Source organism: Taeniopygia guttata, chromosome 3, assembly GCF_048771995.1.
Source record: "Taeniopygia guttata chromosome 3, bTaeGut7.mat, whole genome shotgun sequence".
In the NCBI taxonomy this organism is placed as follows: Eukaryota; Metazoa; Chordata; class Aves; order Passeriformes; family Estrildidae; genus Taeniopygia; species Taeniopygia guttata.
The window spans coordinates 4214545-4237184 of NC_133027.1; the positions used below are offsets into that span (position 1 = coordinate 4214545).

The following is a 22640-nucleotide window of genomic DNA, read 5'->3' on the forward strand; positions in this document are numbered from 1 at the left end:
TTTCCTCTATAAAACCTTTTTTAGAAAGATGTGCAACTCAGCAAAAAATCTCTGTTCTAGACTGAAATGTGACATATAAATGGCATGCCTGGGAGCACTGCTTCTTTTCCTTGTAAAAACGTTTCAGCCTGTGTTTGATGAATATACTTATGGCCTTTGTCAACTGCAGCTTTTTTTGCCACATTCTTGAGCTGTGATTTCACAAACTAGATTCCTCTTCTGACTGAGAGATACCATTTTAACATCTCCCCCTCATTCTCCTCTCTGTTCCATATCCTCACATCCTGAGCCTTCCTTCCACAGCTCTGCAGGGCATGGGACTGTACCTGTCCTGTAAAGAGATTATAGACAGGAGTCTCTTCATGCCTGTAAAAACATATTGAGTACTTACACTGTAAGATTTAGGGGGGGAAAATAAAGCACTTGCTCCCTAGAAACTTATTTCATCTGAATGCTGTGAAAATTTTGCAAGCTTGAAAGATGTTTCAGCCCAGGGATGCAGGAATTTGTTTTGGCATGAGGGGCTCAGATTAACCATGGCTTGCTGCTGTGCTTGGTATAGTCCTTAAGAACAAACATCCTGGGCTTTCAGAGTGCTCATGGCCAGAGAGAAAGAATGAAAATACAGAAGGGAAAAGGAAGAGGTAGGATAATTGATTCACAAGGAATATGTAGGTAGGAGACAAACAAGTCTGTAAGCAGAGCCAGAACTCCAAGCCTGAAAACAGAACCTGAAATAAAATTTTCTTTTCCCTGGAGGTTGTGAAACTACAGGGTTGCAAAACCAAGGAGTAAAAAACTAGAAAATGCTACTATTAAAGACAGCCTACTAATATTTTCTTTCAGTCCACTTCTGAATGTACTTCATGAAGGTTTTCACAGAATTATATTATGTTTCCTGCAAACAAGGCTTGGAAATTTTGTTAAACCTATGTGCTAAATAGTTTGAGCCAGTCCCTGATTATATGATTTTTAGCAAGGACTTTCTCTGTGCTATCCATTTTATGGCCATTTGTGTTCTCATCCACAGCAGTTGCCAATGTCTGCAGACAGCAGTGAAACTGTTAAGTAGCTGAACCATTTCCCAAGACACTTCATGGTTCTTATATTCAACACAAAACCAGTTTCAAGTGTCCCATTCTCACCCCTCTGTCAAAATACACCAAAAAATATGTGTGTTCCTTCATCTTTCCTGTTTTCTATATCTATGCCTTGTAATAAATGCTTATGAGAACAATGAGAGTTACAGAAGATCTCTATGTAGGGTAGGGCTGTCATTATGTTGAAGACTTTTTTTTCTGCAATCTGTTCCTATGAAAGCCATTATTTGATCATATTATTGAGCCTGTTTTTAGGGAAACACCTTGCTTTTCCTTCTTCCAGGAACACCCACTGACTGAGAGATGCACCATACTGTTACTCTTGTCAGTAATGAAAGGGGATGGAAAACACAGTTTCAGGGCCTGAGCTGTTCCAGTGCAATCAGCTGAGAAGCTCTTAGTGACATCCAAGAGCATTAGATGTGCCCTGGGGGTGGAATTCACCTCTGTGCAGCAGGCTGCCTCTAAATGAGCCACCATTTACACCCTTGCTCATGTCCCACTTGGAACACTTAAGAGGCATTTTACAGGTTCCCAGGCTGCAGACTTGCAGCTTTAGGAAGCAGCAGTGATGTTGTCATTGTGCTCAAGCCATGAAAGTTTCCACTTGTTCTGAAATAGAAAAATATCTTTCTTTGCTTTCTCCTTATGGATCTGAGGGAATGGTGTTTTGCCCTTAACTGATTTTTAGAGGGGAAAATAAATGCAGAATGGAACTCATGGTGGACCTGGAGATGATCTCAGAGCTCTTTTCCAACCTTAACAATTCTGTGGTTTTATGAGCATTGGCTTCCTGCAGGTTGTGTTTGTGTAAGCAAAGATTTCCTCTTGGATGGTGGGGAAGAGGAGAGTTTTCATACACTAAACCTAACTGAGAGCAAAGCCAAGATGAAAAGAGGGAAAAGTGATCACAGAAAGTCAGGGGAGATAGTTCATGGTATGTGGCTGCAGTCTGTCACCCTGATCACTATTTTGGACAAGGTAGGGACTTGCAGGTCCTTTGTACCATGATGCACCTTGGTGATACTGACGGGTATTTTTCCATTTTCATCAATATTAGAACCCCAGAAAAGTTTGTATTTGAAGGGACCTTAAAGCTCATCTTGTTCCAACTTTCTGCCATAGGCAGGGACACCTTCCTCTAGACCAGGCTGCTCCAAGCCTTGCCCAACCTGGCCTTGAATGCTTCCAGGGATGAGGCATTTTGTCATTCTTGTTCTTCTCAAAAGAACTCTCTTGTCCTCTCCAGTTCCATGAGGCAAAAATGGAAAAGATGGGGAGAGACTATTTACAAGGGCCTGGAGTGACAGAACAAGGGCTAATGGCTTCAAAATGAAAAAGAGTAGGTTTACATTAGATATTGGGAAGAAATTCTTCCCTGAGGGGTGGTGAGGCCCTGGCACAGGTTGGCCAGAGAAGCTGTGACTGCATCCCTGGAAATGTCCAAGACCACGTTGGACAGGGCTTGGAGAAATGTGGGATAGCAGAAGGGGTCCCTTCCTATGGCAGGAGGTTGGAACAAGAAGATGTTTAAGGTCCCTTTCAACCCAGGCCATTCCATGAATCTATGAAAACCAATCTGAATAACATAAAACTCAAGCCAAACTGACATTCTTCACCAGCTCATCACACTTTTTGGCAAGTGGTGTTGTCAGGCTGCCACTGACCTAAACAACCCTCTCCTTTGTTTCCCAGACAGGACCATCCTGGTGGATGTGGCTCTTCCCCCTCTGAGAGGACTCTACATCCTGGGGACCCTGGAGTTCCCCAGCAGCTCCAGCAACGTCCTGAGCGCAGCCTGTGTGGTGGTGCTGGGGGGTGTGCTGAGAGTGGGTGAGTGAACAGCTGATCTTTGGGATGCCTGGGGTTTGTTTCTGTGGAGAACGACTTAGAGTGTCACCATAAACGTGCTGCCCAACCCAATGCCCCGTGGCTATCTGGATATCTGCAGTTTGGACACCCAGGATCCATGTGAAGCGCAATGAATATCCACTGAGCTAATTACCTATTCCTTTAATGGCAACATGTTACAAATACTGCAATCTGCACCTCACTCCTGGTTTCACTGGGGCAGAGATTTTATCTGATATGTGTAAAAACCCTCCCTACTTCCTGTGGGGTTGCTTTATGAGACAGTAATTCCTCAGGGCAGGATCTGCCCTAGTGTTCAAGCAATGCCTGGTGCCTATGGGCATTCATAGGACACTTTTTGTGACACAGAAATATTTAAAGCCAACATAAACAGAGTCATGAAGAATTCCCTGAATGCCTGGAGATCCTGCTGTGGTATGAAACAGCTGGATTCAGCACACTTGTTCTTCTCATCCCTCTGTACAGATGAGCACCAGGACCCCAGGAAGGTACCACCTTGCCCCTACTTCCAACTGTTCCACAGTCCCCAAAGTCACTGGGCCTGTTCCACATAATTTACAACAGTCAGGATCGGTGTTTTTCCGCTCTGAAGTAATTACTCACATAATTCCCTTTAAATATCAAGGTTCCTAAAGCCAGGCATTATATTTACTTACAGGAATCCTTAGGACGCTGGGATCACATTGTTGATCATAGCTTGACCTTTCTCAAGATTGGTTTCATGAACTTTAAAAAGAGAATTTGTTTGTGTAATCACCTCCTGAGGAAGTCTGCTTCGATATTTGTTTGTTGTTAATCTCAAGGGACTGTTTAGTTAATATAGCACTGGCCAAAAAAGTTATTTTGCTGTCTTGTGTTTTTCTTTGGAAAAAGAGGTTGGAAAGCTTAATCTGGGAGGTTAAAAAATATATATACTTAAAAGAGTGTCAGTCATTTCTTACTTTTACTCCTTTGCACTTTAAATATGGTTTCATATTGGTTTTAAGAAAAAGCATGTGTTCATTGCTAAACACTTATTAAAAAAACATTGAGGCACTTTGCTGCACAAACTCCCCTCCAGCACATCTGTGAGTAGTAATGATATTAAAAGCCAAACAGGTATTTGCAGCTGTTGAGTCACAGTCCAGCCTCTCCTGGAGAGCTGTCCTTGTTTCAGCTGTGAGATGATGGGTGGATAGAGACTCTGCAAGTTTCCCACATCTCATAGTGGCTTCTCTGCCTGCATGTAGAGCTGGTAGTGCCTGTTTTTTCCTCCCTTCCCCTTTCCCTTCCCATGTGTACGAGGCCTTATGGTAACGTCTTGGAGACCATCTGTCCAATCCTGCCTGTTCCGTGCCTGAAGGAAGGGTTTTGAAGCCCATCTGCCCGACTCCACCACGCCCTAAAGAAATCCTGACACAAAATAGATAATGAGACAGTTTAGTAAACAGATTTAATAGATGTGGACATCAGTGTTCAGCACTGCCTGAGCAGGATCTCAGGTCGGCATCACGTGAGGCAAATCCCCGGGTCCTGCCTGTTGTGTAATTTCTCCATGCTCTGTTTTCAGTGTAGCAATCTATAGCCACATGCTGTTCCTTCTAATTCCGTGGCATGGGACAAAGACTTTCTGGTAAAACTGGAGTATTTTGTTCCCTTCAACTCCTAGAGAACAATGATCAGTTTAGAAATTCATCTTATCTGGTTTTAGTGTCCTCCAGATCACTTGACTTCTTTGCAGAGACAAAACAATGTCAGAAGGTTAAATTATGACCATAAATGCATAGGAACTAAATGATGATGGGAAATATGTAACAGAGGGGAAAAATCAATGTAAAATTGGAGTTTGTCAACCATAACAAGAACCTAATTAATTTTATAGAAACAATAATTTACAGGTAAACTGGGATGAGAAAATAGTGATGGTTGGGAAATCAGAATTTTTGGAACACCATTCACTGTGCAGGGTCAATCATCCCTTTTATCTTTCATGTATGATTACAATCGCTGTGAATTATGATCCCTGGAAGATGTGAGATGATTTAAGATCCACAAAGAGCTCTGTCAGAACCCTTGGAAAACCCAAAGGAAAATGTGTGGATCTACCCCCACAGGAATTTCTCTGTGTGCTCCTAGACCTTCAGTGTTGTTGGATCCAGGGAAACTTTCTGATTATTTCTGCTTTCATAGTCCTACCTCTAAGATAAGGATTTTCTTGGTTTCACATTATCCTTCAAAGTGTTTTATTTTATGATGATGTTTGCAGTAGAATTTTAGTTACACCATTTATTGCTATTTCTCTGCACTATGAGACTGTAAAAATTGGCTATTTTTCCATCTTATGAAAGGAGAGTTTGCGGTTCAGAGAGAAAAGCAAAGTGCTAAATATCGTTAGCACATCTGTGCCCAAACAAGGTAAGAAATTATGAGTTCAACATATCACAGTTGTTTTTCCATTCTCAGCTGAGATGATTCGGTCCATTTTAGCCCACAAGCATTAAAAATCAGATGATATGTGCAGAAAGTGCCCTCTTCCACTGCTGAGCAAAGCCCTCAGCTCTCAATAAACCTGAAGAAAATGCTGAAGTTCATTTGGCACACATTGATCCATTGGACTCCTCCTGAACTAAGCTGCACTCAGCTGCTCTTTGCTGGCAGGCTACTTTAGCTTTTTATAGTAGAGCCCGTCAAGTAATTATCTAGATAGGATTTCTCTTTTTAGTTTCAACTTGTCACATTCTTTCCTTCACATATCTCCTGATGGCTGCTTGTCAGTCATGTCACTCATTGGAAGCAAGAAGCCTAAGGTCATCATTAGCTCATGGCTTGATTGTCTGGAGAGGGAACCCCAGACAGTTTTTATGCCCCTTATCTTGTTTGTGGTAAGAGCTCTAATGAATTTTTTCTTCCTCTTTTCCAGGAAGAGCCCCCATACTGATTTGTCAAAGGGTAAATCAGTGTATTACATTAAATGGCCATGTGTTAGCAGTAAATAAAGAACAGTAATTAGAGCACTAGTGAATTTCACCAATTTACTGTCTTTTCCAACTTCTCCAGCACCTGTGTTGTGTGGGTCCCATCTTTGGCTGTGGGCTGAGTCCCACCCTGCATGCATCATCCCTGCAGAGCTGTCCAACTTGTATGAAGAAGGGATTCTGTTGGTGTAATAAGATGTATTTTCATTCCAGATGAAAAAGAAAAGTGGTTTGAAAAGATCATTGGACTATTTGTATTCTCTTCAATGAACCCCTCAGCCTGTCTGTTTGGCTTTTATCCCTCCAAGCCATTCAGTTTCTTTCAACTGATTACACCATGTAGGGAAGGGATTTGGTTCACATGTTCAAGACACCCAAATTTAGGTGCGATGTGGACATCAGCACATGAGCTGCTGTTCAGGTAGAGGTCTATCCAGTATAACCAGTGGATCCCCTGTAGTGGGACTGGTTGATAAAGGTATCTAGAGAAAATCTACATTAAAAAACATTTTAAAAAAATTTAAAATCTACATAAAAAACCTGAATGCAGGTATATGATTCTTCCCAGAAATATGGTTCAGTTGCCTAATTATAAGGATTTTTTATTGTTCTGGGCACCCTCAGGTGTCTCCCCTGCCTGCAACTTCTGTGTAAAAGTCCCACTCTTCAGTCATTTATCCCTGTCTTGTATCTGCCATCCAAGAGAGGATTTGGAGGGCACTGGGACTCTCAGATCCCATCCTACGTGTCTCACCACTTATTCCTCATTCACCCCCCACTTCTGGCTCTTGGTTCCTACTCCACATCTGTGGAGATGTGTAGCTGAGGACTTCTGAAATCTTCTGTACATTTGGCAGAAAGAGGCAACCAAGTGAGGTCTCCTTGCTTGGCTGCTTTCCAGAGTGCAGCCTGAACACCTGAAGGAAGCTCCAGAAGTGAACCAACAGTAGGTGCTGTCCAGCTGTGCATTGACCATGAATAAAAGCTTCTCAGACTTTCTGGTGAAAGTATGGCACTGTTTTCATAATAGCTGGGTACTTAGAGTCCAGGAAGTTTTGGATTCAGGAAACAGAGATGGAAGGGATAGTCCCAGCAAGATACTCAGCAAAGTCTGTTTGCCAAGTGAAGGGAGGAGATAGTATCTCAGAGATTTCATTACTCTTATATGCAACAGCTGTGGCAGTGTTATGTTGTGAAAAAAAGAGAAGGCTAGAAGGGAGGAAAAACCCACTATTCTAGGAAAGAATTGAATGGGTTTTGCTATGGAACAAAACCCCAAACAATACAGCAAAAATCTGTCAGGAGGAACATCTGGAGCAGAACCGAAAGATGAAAACAATGGAAAATACTTTTAAAACTCACCAAACTCGATCCAGACCATAGTCCAGAAAAAATGAAAATCTGGGTAGAAAAACACATGTCTATTTCTGTTCTCCTGTTTATTCCCTCCTATTTTTATCACAGTAGGTTTTCTTCTCTCCAAGGGTTAGACCTGGTGAAGGATTGTGAACCAGCAGAAACCATTGTGCCAACAGATCTGTGTTACAATTTCAACATTTGCATCTCACACTTCAGGACAGTGTGTATCATTGGTGAATTTATTAACACATCAGGTTGTTTAACACAGGATTATCATAAATGACTGGGTTTTTTTGCACTGTGTAGTGCAATTGGAAGAATACATTTTGAGGGAGTCTTGCCTCTGTCTTTAGTGCCTCCTGACCTTTTCTGCACATCTCACCAGACATTTCCACCTTTTGGCAATTTCCAGGTTGCAAGTATCCTTTTTTCCTGGTTCTCTGCCAGCAGCATGTTAATATTTCACTTTATGATCAATCAGTTGCTCATCAAATTGCCAGGGCTTCCAGCTGGAGCAGGAGCATGAAAGGGGATCCATTTCCACTCATCTCATGCAGGATGGGGAATGGGGCAGTTTGGTGTGGTCTTATGTAGGATTTGCTCACCACAGAAAAGTGGGACAAAAAATCTGAAGTTTTCACATCCAAAGTCGAAAGATGGACACTTAAAGCCCAGATCTTTCACTTATGTGTTGGAGAAATTATGATTCCTGTTTTTTGTGGCAACTTGTTGTATCCAACAAAATTACTTATTACAAGAGTGTGATTTCATTGCTAGTTACTTCATAAGGTTCTGAAATTTACCCAGCTCCTGTGACTTGTGTGAGTCAACTATTTTGGAGTCCCCTTATGAGTAGGCTGAAATAGCTGCTGCTTCCATATCTTCATTTTCATGGGCCATTCTCCTGGAATCTATTTATACTTAGCCAGAGTGTGTATCTGAGACCTTACTCAGCTTTTACCTTTGTTTTTCATTCTTCTCCATTCATTCCCAGAGAGATTCTTACCTTTTCAAGACCTCTTGCCTTATTGTGTTCAATATTAGAGAATCACAGAATAGATAAAGTTGGAATGGATCACTGAAGGTCATCTAATTCAACCATCTTGCTCAAGCAGGGTCCCCTAGGGCATTCTTCCCTTTTTTCCTAATTCTTCACTTTTAAATTCCTGCTGGCTTTCCTAGAGTATCCTTGTAATTGTTCTCTCCAGTTGTATCAGTTTATCTGCTTACTTTCAGTATTTTCACACAAGTTTGGGTTCCTAATAAAACATTGAATGCCACAGGATTTGTAGGACCAAACCTGGCTGAGTCCATGTCCCCATTCCAGTCACTCAGGCTGTAAATTAGTGTGTGCCATGTTCCTGCTGTACTCGTGTAGTTTGTTAATCACAAAGTTTTCTCCTACTAAGCCAAGTGCCTTGGAGAACCCAATTATACAATATCAAAGCTATTATCTTTATCAACTAGACCTTTAATCTCATTAGGAGACTATAACAAGGTAGTTTCACAGGACCTTTTTTTTCTGTAAAAGCAGGTTGATTGGCATTAATTATATCATCCACCTTTAATGATTTATTAATTGTGTTCAGAGTTGGACATTCCATTTTTATTTATTTTTCCCCTAGAATCAGTGTCAAGTTGACAGGCCTGTAATTACCTGGGGGTTTTACTTTTATCTTTGTTTGAAATATTGGTATAATATTAGCTTTCTTCAAGGACTCTCATACACCATGAGTGATCCCAAAATTGTTGAAGAGTCCACCTTAATAGTCCAAAGGGTTTCCTGTAAAACTCTCTGTTAGCACTTGCATTCAAGTTACTGAAATCCATTGATTTAAACCCATGGAACTGGGAGTTCCAGTGGGTTTAAATCAATGACTGATGACAATATGCAAGTATTAAGCCTATTTTTTTCTAAATATGCTTAAAAGAAAAAGAATTTTTCTACTGATTGATGACTACTGTGTTCTTTTGGATCATTTACCAATTACAGTTTCCAGCCACTGGAGAATTTCTGTGAATATTATCTCCTCTTTTTAATTTAATTTTATTTTACATTAGAAATAGTTTTATTATGACCTTTGTTTCTCACTCTGGCTGTACTTTTTATTTGTGTGGTTTTGGCTTTTTTTAACAAGGGTAACATTTCTTAATATGTTGTGCTTTTTTGGACTAAAATTTATGATTTTTAGCTAAATGTAGATGTAAATCTTTTAAGGGAGGGAGAACTTCCAGTTCATCCTACAGAATCCCCATTTCCAATCCTTTGTACATAATTGTTAAGTCTGGAAACATACTTAAAAATTGCTTTAAAACTGAGCTGAGAATTGGATATATGAGATGGTTTTAACTGACTTAACTAAAATAGTAAGTGTTTTGTAACTAGGACTAAAAAACATGAAAAATTGTGAAAGCATATTTTGAAACAACCTAATTCCTGCTTTTCCTCTGATCAAAATACAGTTATGGGAATTTAAACAAGGAAATCCAACCTGGATTGGGTGGACAATGGACACTGAAAATTAATTCCCTCCATGTTCCCAGAGAACATGTGTGCTCACTGGGGTGAGATATATTAGATGGGGAACATGCAAGTCTTTTACTGTTTGGATTTTACCCATTAAAAAGGTGTACAGAGAATTTAAATATCCTCAGTTATCATTCAGATGCTGGTGGGGAACAATTAATTGTTTTATTGATTTCACGTAAATAAAAAAAGGCTCTTAAAGCAAAGTGTTTCTTTAGGATACAAAATCAGCTCTCTTTTCCAAACTAGTAATTCTTAAATATTAAAAGAACGTGACAGGCCAGCTAATTTTGTACAGATACATATATATATTTTAGTTCTACATCTGCTGCAGTTTTCTGTTGCATAATTGATTTAATCTCTAATTTTAAAGGAACGCTGAACTCCTTTACTGGACTCTGCATACATTTCTCCAGGGCAAAAACTGTCCTACTTTTTCCTCCTTAATATCTGTTTAGTGCTGGGCCATTTTCCTCTGAAACTGTAAACTACCTTTGGTGAAAGAAATGAAGGCAAAGTTGGAATACAGTTTGCTGTGCAGACTTATCACCATTGCACACACCAAAACTTCTTGGGCACTTTCTTTTTCCCTATTTTTTTTCCTTCAGCCTTTCCATTTTTCACGCCCTTGCTGCACAATTATCCTGCCACAGGTGAAGGAGCAAAAAGGCAAAAGCTGGTTGAGAAAGGAAATATTAATTCATTTATTTAGGTATTTCTTTAAAATCAGATTCACACATATTTTCATCCTAGTTTCCCTCCCATTTTCAATGTCACAGAGGCCATGGATACTTTTGTGGTGGGTTTGATGCTGTTTTGTCTCTTTTCCAGGTTCTTTGCAGCATCCCCTAGAAAGGGATTTAAAGCTGCTCTTCCTTCTTCGGGCTTCTGAAGGGATTTACTGTGATCGTCTGGAGGATATAAATGTCCACCCAGGGAGTATTGGTATGAAACATGAATTCCACTTTCCCCAGGGAACTAATTTTTGGTAATGTCCAAATCTACCACTATTGAAACTGTTACTATGTTGTACAAATAAACCTCAAACAAAGGTACACATATTTTAGAGCTAACATTTAATCTTCTGGGACATATCCTCTCTATTAAAAGCTTCTGTATTTTGGATTTGTTCTCTGGTTTTGGATCCCTTTTCCAGAGGTGGGGGAAGAAAGTTCATTGTCCAGAAAGATTAATAATAGCCACATAATTTTTGTACATTTCATTCCTGGAGTTTTTACCTAATTTGTTTACTTATGTAAATTTTTTTTAATGATAGATATCATTGTCTGCAATTCCTTCACTTCTAATTTGTGTCAATGAGACTTCTGTGGTAAAATCCCCTCTTTTGCTTGCACATGCAATGGTCATTTCAATTTATTGAGGGCTTATTGCTCCTTCACTTTGTATTTTGAGTGAAGGTTTTCTGCTGTTCTTACACTTCTCATAAAATATAGAAACATACTTTAATAAATATAAAGATTTCCATATATTTAGTTATTGTTTCAGTTCTTCTCAAACGTCTTTTTCTTTAACCTTTGAAATCCTCCTTCTGTTGTTTTTTTTTTTTTTTTTTTTCCCCAGGAGTTTATGGACAGGTGCAAATTTATAGTGCTTATCCTAAGATGCCTTGGACACATCTGGGAACTAATGTTGCTCCTGGCAATGAAAGGTGGTATTTTGGCCAAATATGCTTTCAAATATTAAATTTTGGCTCCTGTTGCTATGACTTGTATTTAATATTCCTGTGAGTTACATTATTCTTTCCCTTTGTGATGGGGTCTGTTTGAATCCTACCTAGACAGAACAAAACAGCGTAGGTAACAGAATATTGCGCCATGATGGGGAAGCTGATGATCTTTAAGGTCCCTTCCAACCCAGATTAATTTTAATTGTAAAGAAATCTAAATTCTAAGGATGAATCAAGCCTCCCTCCCTCCTTTTTCTCCCTTTTATCCAGGCCTAACCAAGCCTCACTGGAAGAGTTTCCATCAGGGTAGAGGTGTCAGCATTTAGGGAAATGATTGTGAAGATGAGCAGTGGAAGAACAAAGACCTCACCAGCAGAGCTCATTTGTTGTGATCTCTCTCAGAGTTGTGTGTTCAGTGTAGATTAATTGTTTAGGAATTGCTGTGTAGCTGATTCTGATCCAAACCTACCAGCATTAGAATCACCCTCTGGAAATTCTTCTCCTTCCCTGACTGAGTTGGGAGATCAGAGGAAGCAGGTTCTGACTGAAGCAGGCCAGTTATACACTTGGATGAAATGGATCCAGGCTAGATCTGGGTTGCTGCCCAGATATTTTATGTGAAATATCATGAGGTGCTAAGATACAAGTGTTTGGAGTTAATGCATGCATATTAACAGCACAAAGAGTCGTTTCCGTTATTAAAAGAAAGGAAAAAAAAAAAAAAGAAGAAGAAAACCATGCCCTATTTTTCATTAAAAATCTACCAATAGCCAGCTAAGAGTTAATGTGCTTGAGTACAGGAAATAGGTAAAGCAGTGCTGGAATATGAAAGCTGAGGAAAAATGAAAGCTGAAGGAAGTGGATTTTATTGAAGTAGAGGAGCTGCCTATATAATTTTCCAGTGTGAATCAGCTCCAGTTCAGGAAGGACTTTCCTGCCATTTCAAAAGATACGCAGTGATTGCTAAAAAAAACCAAAACCAAAACCAACAACAACAACAACAACAAAAAAAAACCCAACCAACCAAAAAAAAACCAAAACAAAAAAAACACCCAAAACCTCCCCCCCCCCCCAAAAAAAAAAAGAAAAAAGAAAAAAGAAAAAAAAGTAATAAGTTTTGGTGTATTTCTCCACTGAATATTCACAGGTATTGTATACAGTAAGTGCTCATTCAGAACCTACTCATCTTTCAAAAATATTGGGGAAAGAGACTGGAAAAACTTGAAACCATCGCTTTAGGAATCTCCTTTCTCTCTGCACTTCTGTCACTCTAGACTAAATGTGAGGCATTGTCTGAACTCACTCTGTGCCCTTTTTCCTCAATAATTCGCTGAGGAGTTTAGATCATCGTCTGGCCAGCAGCAGCCACCCTGTAACAGGACAAAGTGTTTATCAAATAGAGATGAACACTGATCATTATGCATTTTGCTGTTACTAAACACTTTTATTTTCCCTATGTGAAGCTAAAAATCCCCTGAACTACAAATACAACTTTAACTGTCAAATGAGATCTTCAGTTCAAGGACTTCGTGCAATGTTCAGTAGCCAGCAGAGTTTTAAGTGCTGGTGCCTAGAGGGTGTTCAGCTACTAAGGGCAGGGTTCAGGTTCCTAAACAGATGGTTTGGGCCCATTTGAGGTGTCTTTGGGCTCATCTGAGATGCTTTTGGGGTCCCTCTATGGCTTGCACATTTATCTCCAGGAATGCTTCAGGAACCACTCCTGTCACATCTGCCAGCTGACGTTTTAGATACCCTGGGATGTCTCAGATAGCAAGAGGTGCTCTTGTTTAGGGAATCAATTCCTGCTCAAAGTTCCCCATTCAGAGAACTGAATTGCTTTTCACCCACTGCTGACTGCACCAACAAGCTCTAGTGGAAGCTTAACTGCCAAATGCAGACAGCCACACGACCCTGCACATGGTTGTTGTCTAAATCCAAAGCTGACTTTCAGCTCTGTAAAATATTCCTGGCACCAAAAAGAGTCTGATATGTCTTTTGGAGGCAACGTGAGCTCTGAAATGCTGTACTGGAACTGTATATGTTGCTAATCAATGGTGTGAAGTTGATGCTTCAGGATTAATTTCCTCCCACATATTTCAGACATCTGTTTTTGCAGAAAGCCCTAAAGGGGCTTTTCCTACAGCATAGCCTGTGGACTTTTTTTTTTTTTTTTCCAGATCTCCCTGAGCAAAACTGTTCATTTTTAATGAAATTTGTGAGCCTAACTCTCATAACTGTAATGACATTAAGTTTATATCATGTTATTACAGGATTTTTGTAGAGGATGAAGTAGATTGGGATCAAGGTGGGGATATTGTGATCAGCTCTTCCTCCTATGAAGCCCACCAAGCTGAAGTAGTTACACTTAAAGAAGTCCATGGTCATAATATAAGAATTCATGATCATCTTCTGCACAGGCACATTGGTAAGGAATTTTTCTTTACTGTTTTTGAGAGTTTTTTCCTGAAGTATTGACTTTCCATTTCATATCTCCACAGAATAAATTCTACTTCCTTGTGGTGTCTTCATTTCTTTCTCCATATACTTTTTAAAGTTGCTGATTCTAACATGAATTTCTGTGAATAGAATCAATTCAGTGCTGAATTGTTTGGGAAAACTTTCTGATGTTTCAAGTTGAGCTGGTTCACAGAGAAAGTAACTTTTCCTTTTTAAACGGAAAAAAGAAATGTAGGATTTTAGGCCCTTTGCACACTTTCTATGGTATGTCAAAAACCTGGAAAAGAATTAAACTTCACCCTTTCTTCAAATTTCAAAATAATTATATTCATAAAGTTTAAAATACAAAATTTTATCATTTCCATGGCATGAAAATAATGTATTTATAAACTAATATCTAAACAAACATAAGCTCTGCACATATTTATTTTCTGTGTAGATTGCACATTGTAGATTGTAGATTGGGATCTATAATTTTGTAGCAAAAGGGATGCAGTGTTAATACTTATTTACTTTTATTTCAGCCTATAAAGTAAATTTATTACTATGTATTTAACAAAACAAAAGGATTTTAGTAACAAGTCAAATTCTGAACCTTCAAACCGAGGATTTTTCTTATGCTCATCAATATTGTTAAAATTTGATTTTCATTCCAGCCAGTAGGCACAGAAATAAGTATAATGTATAAAAAGATCAAGAGATATCATGTTTTAAATGGTGAATGTTTAAATTTCTGAGCCAGTAATCAAAGCTTCTCTTCGAACGGAGCTCTGTTCTTCAATTATCCACAGTATTAATCAATAGGAGCCTCCATGGCACAGTTTTTTATGACAATTGCATTTTTCAAACAAAATGTGCAGTTCAAAGCATAGAACATCTAGACTTTATTTACAGTAGTTTATGCATTTTAGGCCTTTCTTTTTACCTGATGTTGATATAATAAATTTATCATGAGGGGAAATTACTGCTTACCCCCTGAGTAATGCAGCAGTTGTTAGATACAGAAGAAAAAACAATAAAAAGCATTGATGGAACAATTAAGAGCAAATACTGAGTTTCACCTTGGCAAATGTAGATACTTGCAATAAATGTTCACACATGAGCTAGTCACTCTCAGGTCCCTTGATAATTAAAGCAGAAAAATACATACAATACATACTTCTCACTCGTATTTTATCTGCCCCTAAAGCAGGTATATAAAGTACACAATAAATTGCACTTGAGATTTGCCTGTTGCTCTCCATCACGCATAAAAACCAGTCTAACTAAATCACATCTGCATGTGTCTAAAGTCACCTGAAATTAATCCAAGCTAGACAGCTGCATAAACTTGAGCAAAAAAGTCTCCTTCAGAAAGGCATTGAAGAAAGTGTTTTAAAATCCTTTCAGAAATCACACACAAACAAGAACTGTGTAGCAAAGAGGGTTTTGGCATTGACTGGCATTTTGCATTTTGGCATTAGTCTGATCCTGAGGAAATTCATGGAGATCAACTCTGCAGTGTGCTGAAGAGTAACTCCAGCACGCAGAGCTCGGAAAAAATGAAGTGTGAACCTGTTCATTGCTTTGGCACCTGCACACCGCAGGGGAAAGGTTTAGCACCTTCTTGTTCTAAAAATGAGATATCCTGGTAAAATATAAGCGCACAGTGAATATTTGATGGGCAGGTGGCCTTTCCGGTTTTGTGTTGATGCACGCAGATTGTGCTGGGGGTGAAACACACCTGAATGTCAGTGCAGATTCTGCAGAGATGCTGTCAGGATTTATGTCCCTCAAAGTAAGCTAATAGGTATGATAGACACTTATCACATTTGCTTTCTTGAAATTCCCCAGGGCGTCCCCATGACACAGAAGATGGCAGAAGCATCCCTTTGGCCGCGGAGGTTGGGCTCCTCACACGGAACGTGCAGATCCAGTCGGATGTGGCTTGTGCTGGGAGGATGCTGGTGGGACCCTTCAGAGACTCCAGCGGGATGGAGTTTTCAGGTAGCTGAGATTCACCAGTTTTGCCCAAGAAAGAGGTGCAGCAACATGTGTATCCATTCATATGTGCTATGAAAGTCAGCACAAACTGACTGTCAGCAAGTATGAAACATGAGCAGCAGTAAAAATTCATAAAGACTGAAGATCTTTTAGGAGGGGCTGCTCTGTATTTTGTAAGGTTTTACTATGACTTTGTATATATTTATTAGCAAATACCCATCACTACAATACACTGATAAAGTGCCATCTATTATATGTCTGACTGTTGTTAACATGGTTGTCCTTACTGGTTCTTTTGTAATTAGCTTTTATGTCATTCCGTTTATCTCATTGCAGGTGCTCTTCAACTCTTAAATGTTCAATTTTTGAATTTTGGGCCCCATCACCTTTCTGCCATTGAATTCAGGAATGTATCCCAGGGGTCCTCAGTGGTGTCATCCAGCATTAGTGGCAGCTGTGGAGCTGGCATTAAAGCAGTTGAGAGCAGTGGAATCCTGTTGTATGACAATGTGGTGTTCAACACCACTGGACCTGGCATTGATTTGGAAGGGAAAAATCACTCCCTCATCAGGAGCCTTGTTATTCTGAGCAGGCAGCCAGCAGGTTCATTAAACTGGGTTGCTGGCATCAAGATGAACCTGGCCGCTGGTGTCTCCCTTCGTGGCAATGCTGTGGCAGGATCTGAGAGGATTGGCTTCCATATCAGGGGCCAGGAGTGTTCACTGCCTGTAGAATATTGCAGTGGAAATGTGGCCCATTCAAGCCTCCATGGCATCCACCTGTACCAGGAAGATGGATTTCAGACCTGCACTAGAATCACAGGTTTTCTGTCCTATAAGAATTATGACTATGGTGTCATGCTCCACCTTGGAGGCAGCATTATTGTGGAAAATTTGGTGCTGGTGGACAACACCGTGGGACTCCTGGCAGTGGTGCACTGTGCCTACACTGAGCAATGCTACACGGGGAAAAAATTCATAGAACTTAAAAACTCCACCATTGTCGCAACAAGCTCGACTTTTGACTGCCTTAGAGACAGGATCAAGCCTCACTCAGCTGATCCAACAGCCCAGGACCGACCCCCACGCTACCCTCTAAGAGGCCGTGTCGGGATTTTATGGCCCACGTTTAGCAACGTTCCCAGCCAAAGGCCAGAGCATCCCTGGCACAAAACTTCTGGGCATTGTCCAAAAGCCCCGGGAATCATGAAGCTGAAAGGTTGGTCTTCTGCCTCCACTGACCAGACTGTTCTGTCACTGCTTTTCTACACTCATTTCATTTTTTCCAGTTGAAGTTTTAGCCTCCCACAAGTGGACTGTTGGAGAAATCAGAGCCTCAGTGAAACTGATAACAGAATTCTTCCACAACTTGATACAGTTTAATTAAGAAAAAAATATTATTTGATATTTTTCACTTCCTGAATCTACTGTAGGATAATTATTGCCCCTAGAAGCTGTGGGTGCCCCATCCCTGGAGGTATTCAAGGTCAGGTTGGACAGGGCTTGAAGCAACCTGGGATAGTCAAAGATGCCCCTGCCCATAGCAGAGGGTTGGAATGAAATGATATTTAAGGTCCCTTCCAACCCAAACCATTCTTAGATTCTATAATTCAATGATAAATATGTCCCATGATAATGGACAGATTCTACCTCACACATACCTTCCTTCTGTGTTCCTTTTCCAATTGATAATCCAGTTACCTCCACCTAAATAAAGATACCAAATCTGAGAAGTGAATATCACACTTTGGATAGAATTGTCACAGAACATAAGAACTACAACTCACAGAAGCAGTTATGACCTTTATTGGTATAAGAGATTGCACAAGAGGAATAGAAGTCTGTTATGTATCCTGGATCTTTGTTTCAAATGAGTTTTTCAGTCCCTAGAGCAATATTTGAATATAGCAGAACCCTGATAGCTGGTTGCAATGGTGGGATCTAAATACCTCACTACTTTTCATGTCTTTATTCCTCACTACTACTTACTTTTGCAAGAAAATTCATTATCCCCTTTTTACTGAGGAGTAAGAGAGATAGAGAAAGACAAAATAGACTTGCACAGAATCTCACAAAAAATTAATGGCACAATATGGATTTTGGAGCTGCACAAGACTTGAGTGCCAGAGCCAAGTATGTGTCATCACACCCTGCTTGTCTTACATTAATCTCTGGCAAGTAGAAAAACCATCCAAGGCAGATTGTTATTTAACTGGTTCTTACTTATTCAAATGAAAATATATTAAATACTCTTGCTTTTTGTTTTCTCTCTCAGTTACTATTTCTTTGATTGCATTTCCTATGGCATGACTTGGTTTGTATCAACTGAGGATGTAACTTGGCTACAGAGTATTCTAAAGCCACATGAAAATCTATGAACAATGCTGTTAGTCTGATTTAAAAATAATTTGCACAGATATATATATATATGGGGGGACATCTTAACATGGAAAACATCACATGGAAAAAACAACTTTCTTGTCTCTAGTTATGGCACTCTTAACCACTTTTCTTTCCTTGATCTTCTTTTAATCCTTGGCAGAAGTCACCTTTACTGGTTTTACACAGAGCTGCTACAGTGAAGACAGGGATGTCTGTATCATGTCAAATGCTGATCATTTAGGCATCATGCCTCTCATCACAGCAGAGACATCAAGGATGTTTCATGTCAGTGAGAAAGATAAGTTCTACTTTCATCCAACGAGGTAAAATGCTTCATTCTGAACTATATTTTTTCAAAAAAACCCAAAACACCTACAGCTTTGGATCTATCCTCCTCTCATATCTGCTTTTGTACTGCTCCTTTCTGACAAAAATGAACAAGCTCTGACATCAAACAAACATGCACAGAAAAACTCAAATACAGGAGAAAAAAAACCAGAAAAATGCCACCAAATTTAGTTTAGGGTAATCTTTTATAATTTGAGTTTTGAATTCCATCAAGGTGCACCTCCAGATGAATCCTCTTGGATTTCTTCTTTTCCTGACATTTGTGCAGCAAAGCAAGCCTCACAAATCCCATTTTTTAAACCCCTATCCTGAGCATCTCTGACTTCTCAGCCTCAGGCTTCAGAAAATGTCAGGACCTCCAGGAAAAAATCCCTGAGACCGGGAATGTCCTTTTGGTCGGGGAAGCGTGGCTTGATTTGTGCCTGCGAGATCACATCAGAAATGTTGATCAGTACCAGGCAGGCTGTGAGATGTCAAATGATTGCCAGAACTGCTCCTGCCCAGGGAGAATATCATCTGTGAGTGTTGAGGAGGGAGGGGAGAACTTCATCTGTAACCTTAAGTCACTGTTGGTTGCAGTGGTTTAGACATACCACATCCAATGGAAACCACATGCCTATTTATTTATTGCACTCACTGAACATGATGCAGAGGCTATGTCAGGAAAGCCTCGAAGTAGCAAAAAAAAATTCCAGCATGGACTACACTTGCCAGTCAAAAATAATTGGAGGTGTCCCGCACTGCTATGTTTAGAGCCCCTCCAGCCTTCTGCCAGAATTTCTTATTTTATTCTATATTTTTGCTTTTTGCTCTGGGCATTAGTTTGCGTGTAGATTTCTGAGCCCTGTCCAGCTTGTCAGCTCCCATTATGTTTCACTCTTGTATCCATCCCACAATATTCTGCTGGTAGTGAGCTGCTGAATACCCAGTCCACTGCAAGAGCTGGTGGTTTCAAATGTGAGGAATGCACATGGATGCTTCCTTGGAAGGCTGCTGAGCCTCTGGGGGTGGTTACATCTCCCAGTGCTCCTCATGCAGTATCTGCATGCATTTATTTAATCCACCTTTGCAGCTGCTGAGCTTGATCCAGGATGTGGCTGCATTGTTCTGCTTCAGCATCCTGAAGGGATATCTTGATGGATATATCCTGTCAAGAAGAAGATGAGCACTGCCTTTGAGCAAGAAAGGAAATAAAAACATCAGAAAATATAGCAAATCCATTAAGAACTTTGCTTGTCCTACTGGTAGACCTAACCAGAAGAAATGCTGGATCTGCTGAGAGATGGTCAAGAACTGAAATGTCAGGATCAGAGGAGTCTTTGTTCTCTGCCTCTTTTGAGCTTGGTTGACTGGGGGAATTGGCCTTTTTGTTCCTCTGCCCTTACTGCAAATCTCTGCCCATACCTGTTCGCACCATTCAAGGTACCAGCAATCGGATTTTCTCAGCCTGAGACCAAAAAATTCTGCATTTTCTTCCAGGTTTAATGTGAATCCATGTAGCAATCTGAAAATGTCTGCATGGACTTGGCTGGAGTTCATGTCTTTTTTTCTCATATTGAATTCTGCCATGTGTGTGAGATGCTCGATTCACCAGTTCTTTTATGCTGTGTTGAACCTTTAGTCAATCTGCAATTTAAAGCAATTCAGCTCACTACATGTTAGTGTTCCAAAAATTAGGCATGTTATTTAAACACAATGACCTCCTTTTATAGTCAATATGGACCCTTGTTTAGGAAATTATTAAGCTCAACTCTTATATTTTGTCTCAGTGAGATGAGTTCCTCTCCACACACCTGTCCTGTGCCTTCCTCTGTGGCAGCCAGTAGTTAATGGCTTAGGCTTTTCTGGCTGTTCGAAGCCACTAATAATAATGTTACTTTTCCTCCTTACCAGTGTACCAACCTTTAAAGACACCATGCTCCCCGAAAAGAGATGCAAAGGCTCAACGAAAGCCCTTTTCAAGGATTTGGATGGAGGTGTCCTGCATCTGGAGCCACCTGTCTCTGTTTTCCCCAAGTCAGAATTTGAATGGACGCAGTTCTACTCAGAAGCTGGTAAGTTCCTGTGCTGACAGGAGTGTTTGCAAAGTCATGCAGAAATTTGAGTCATGAGATGTGACTTTCACTGAGATCTGCAACTGAGGTTGAAGTCATGGTAGTCCCAGTCTGCGTGATTCCTTTCCAGGCAGGATGTAGTGAACTGTGCTGTAGAATTTTGGGGTGACTCAGTGTGCAGCTCTGTGCCCACCAGTGCCACTCTGCCTTCTTGCAGTGTTGGAATCCTGGGTGCTGAGAATTTTGAACTTTCTGTGCTGAAAGGCACAGACTTGCAAGAGAGCACTGCATTTGACCTGAGGCTGTGGAGAAGACTTCCAAAATTGATTAATAGCACTGGGATTACGGGTGTGTAGTTGGTTGGAAGAGTGTAATATCACAGGGTGGAAAACCTAGAGTTTGGGGTTTTAGAATATAGAAATAAATATGAAGCAAGATGGAAGTTTTAGGGCGGAGGCAGGTTGTTCTTCTTCGCCTTCTTCCTTCTTCATGCGTTTGGGTGATGTTTTGTAATTGGACAGAAAAGTCTGGATTGCGGGCATTGAGAGATCAGTTATTGGGTTAAAAGGGAAAATAATCCAGGTGTAGTTTCTTAATTGGATAATTTAATCTTAAAAGTCCTTGTAATAAGAGATAGTTGGCCATTTTGTGCTGTGCTAATGAAAGACTGCAGAACTCACGGCTGTGATGCTGTAACATTGATGAGAAATAATAAACACCTGAGTGTGAAATACCGTCTCAAGTGCCTTCAATCCCGACCTCGACAGAGGTAGAAAAAACAAGATGAGAACCCACACTGCAGTATTATTTCATCCTTAGCCCCTTTAGGGTCTGACTCGCTAGATTGGATGGTAGAAAGAAATTCTTCCCTGTGAGGGTGCTGGGGCCCTGGCACAGATTTCACAGAGAAGCTGCAGCTGCACCATTGCTGGAAGTGTCCAAGGCTGGGTTGGACAGGGCTTGGAACAACCTCAGATAGTGGAAGGTGTCCCTTCCCATGGCAGGGGGTGGAACAAGATGATCTTTAAGGACCCTTCCAACCCAAACCATTCCATGACTGGTGGTTCTACCTGCCCCTTGCAAAGTCCTCTGAGAGCATTGAGGGGCACATGCCATAAAACCACCATAAAACTGCAAAATAATACCAATAATTGGCCCCACAAGGATTTTCATCCACATCCCACTGAGGAGATAATCAAGCTGAAAACCCACTTCAGAAGTCTGACGTCCCCTCTCTGTTTAAAAAAAGCCCATTCTGCTCAGTAACCACTTTCTGAAGGCTCCCACAGCAAGGCTCCATTCTCATTCTGATTAAAACTCAGCTCTCTGATTCCAAATAAACTTTTTAATTACAATTAGTATTCCCTGTGCCTGCTGCTGATGGTGGCCATTTTGCTGTAGAGATGCATCGTTTGTAACTCTGCCGGTATGGGAGACTGATGGGAGGGACTGTAATTAATCCTGTTTTCCTTCACACTCTAAAACTGATTAAACACAAGAAGAACTTTAATCTTTAAACAAAATGTGTAAGGCTTTTCCTCTAAGGATCCTGCTTTAGCTGGCTGCTTACAGGGTTGATTTATGTGTTGTCTAGATGCAAACACTGATTTTTATTGTACCTTTTCCACCCTAATTATGAATCACATCTAAGCACTAATGCTCTGGTACTATTACCACTTAGCACCTGCATATTAATGAATATATTTGCATACAAAACCTGGATTTTATTCAGATTCCCACAATTTTTAGCACATCCTAGCACACAGTCATAGGTATAAGAGGAATCACCACCATCTAAAGTGCACTGAGGGTACAACCTTCACTCCAGGTTTATCTTATTGTGAAATGAAGGTAACAGCACATGATAAATGTTGCCTGCATCTGAAGCTATGACAAAATTGCTGTGTTTTCTTTTTGC

The 22640-nt window shown here is 40.3% G+C and overlaps 1 protein-coding gene across 1 annotated transcript in view; it reads left to right on the top strand.

Annotated features, from left to right (window-relative positions):
* PKHD1 (PKHD1 ciliary IPT domain containing fibrocystin/polyductin) overlaps nucleotides 1-22640 on the top strand; it is a 235402-nt gene that overhangs the window by 147225 nt on the left and 65537 nt on the right. The window contains exons 52-59 of the mRNA XM_072926279.1: nucleotides 2796-2933; nucleotides 10644-10757; nucleotides 11394-11481; nucleotides 13770-13924; nucleotides 15790-15942; nucleotides 16276-17157; nucleotides 18481-18643; nucleotides 20562-20722. Of these exons, the coding sequence (XP_072782380.1) occupies nucleotides 2796-2933; nucleotides 10644-10757; nucleotides 11394-11481; nucleotides 13770-13924; nucleotides 15790-15942; nucleotides 16276-17157; nucleotides 18481-18643; nucleotides 20562-20722 (1854 nt within the window). The remainder of the gene's footprint in view (nucleotides 1-2795; nucleotides 2934-10643; nucleotides 10758-11393; nucleotides 11482-13769; nucleotides 13925-15789; nucleotides 15943-16275; nucleotides 17158-18480; nucleotides 18644-20561; nucleotides 20723-22640) is intronic.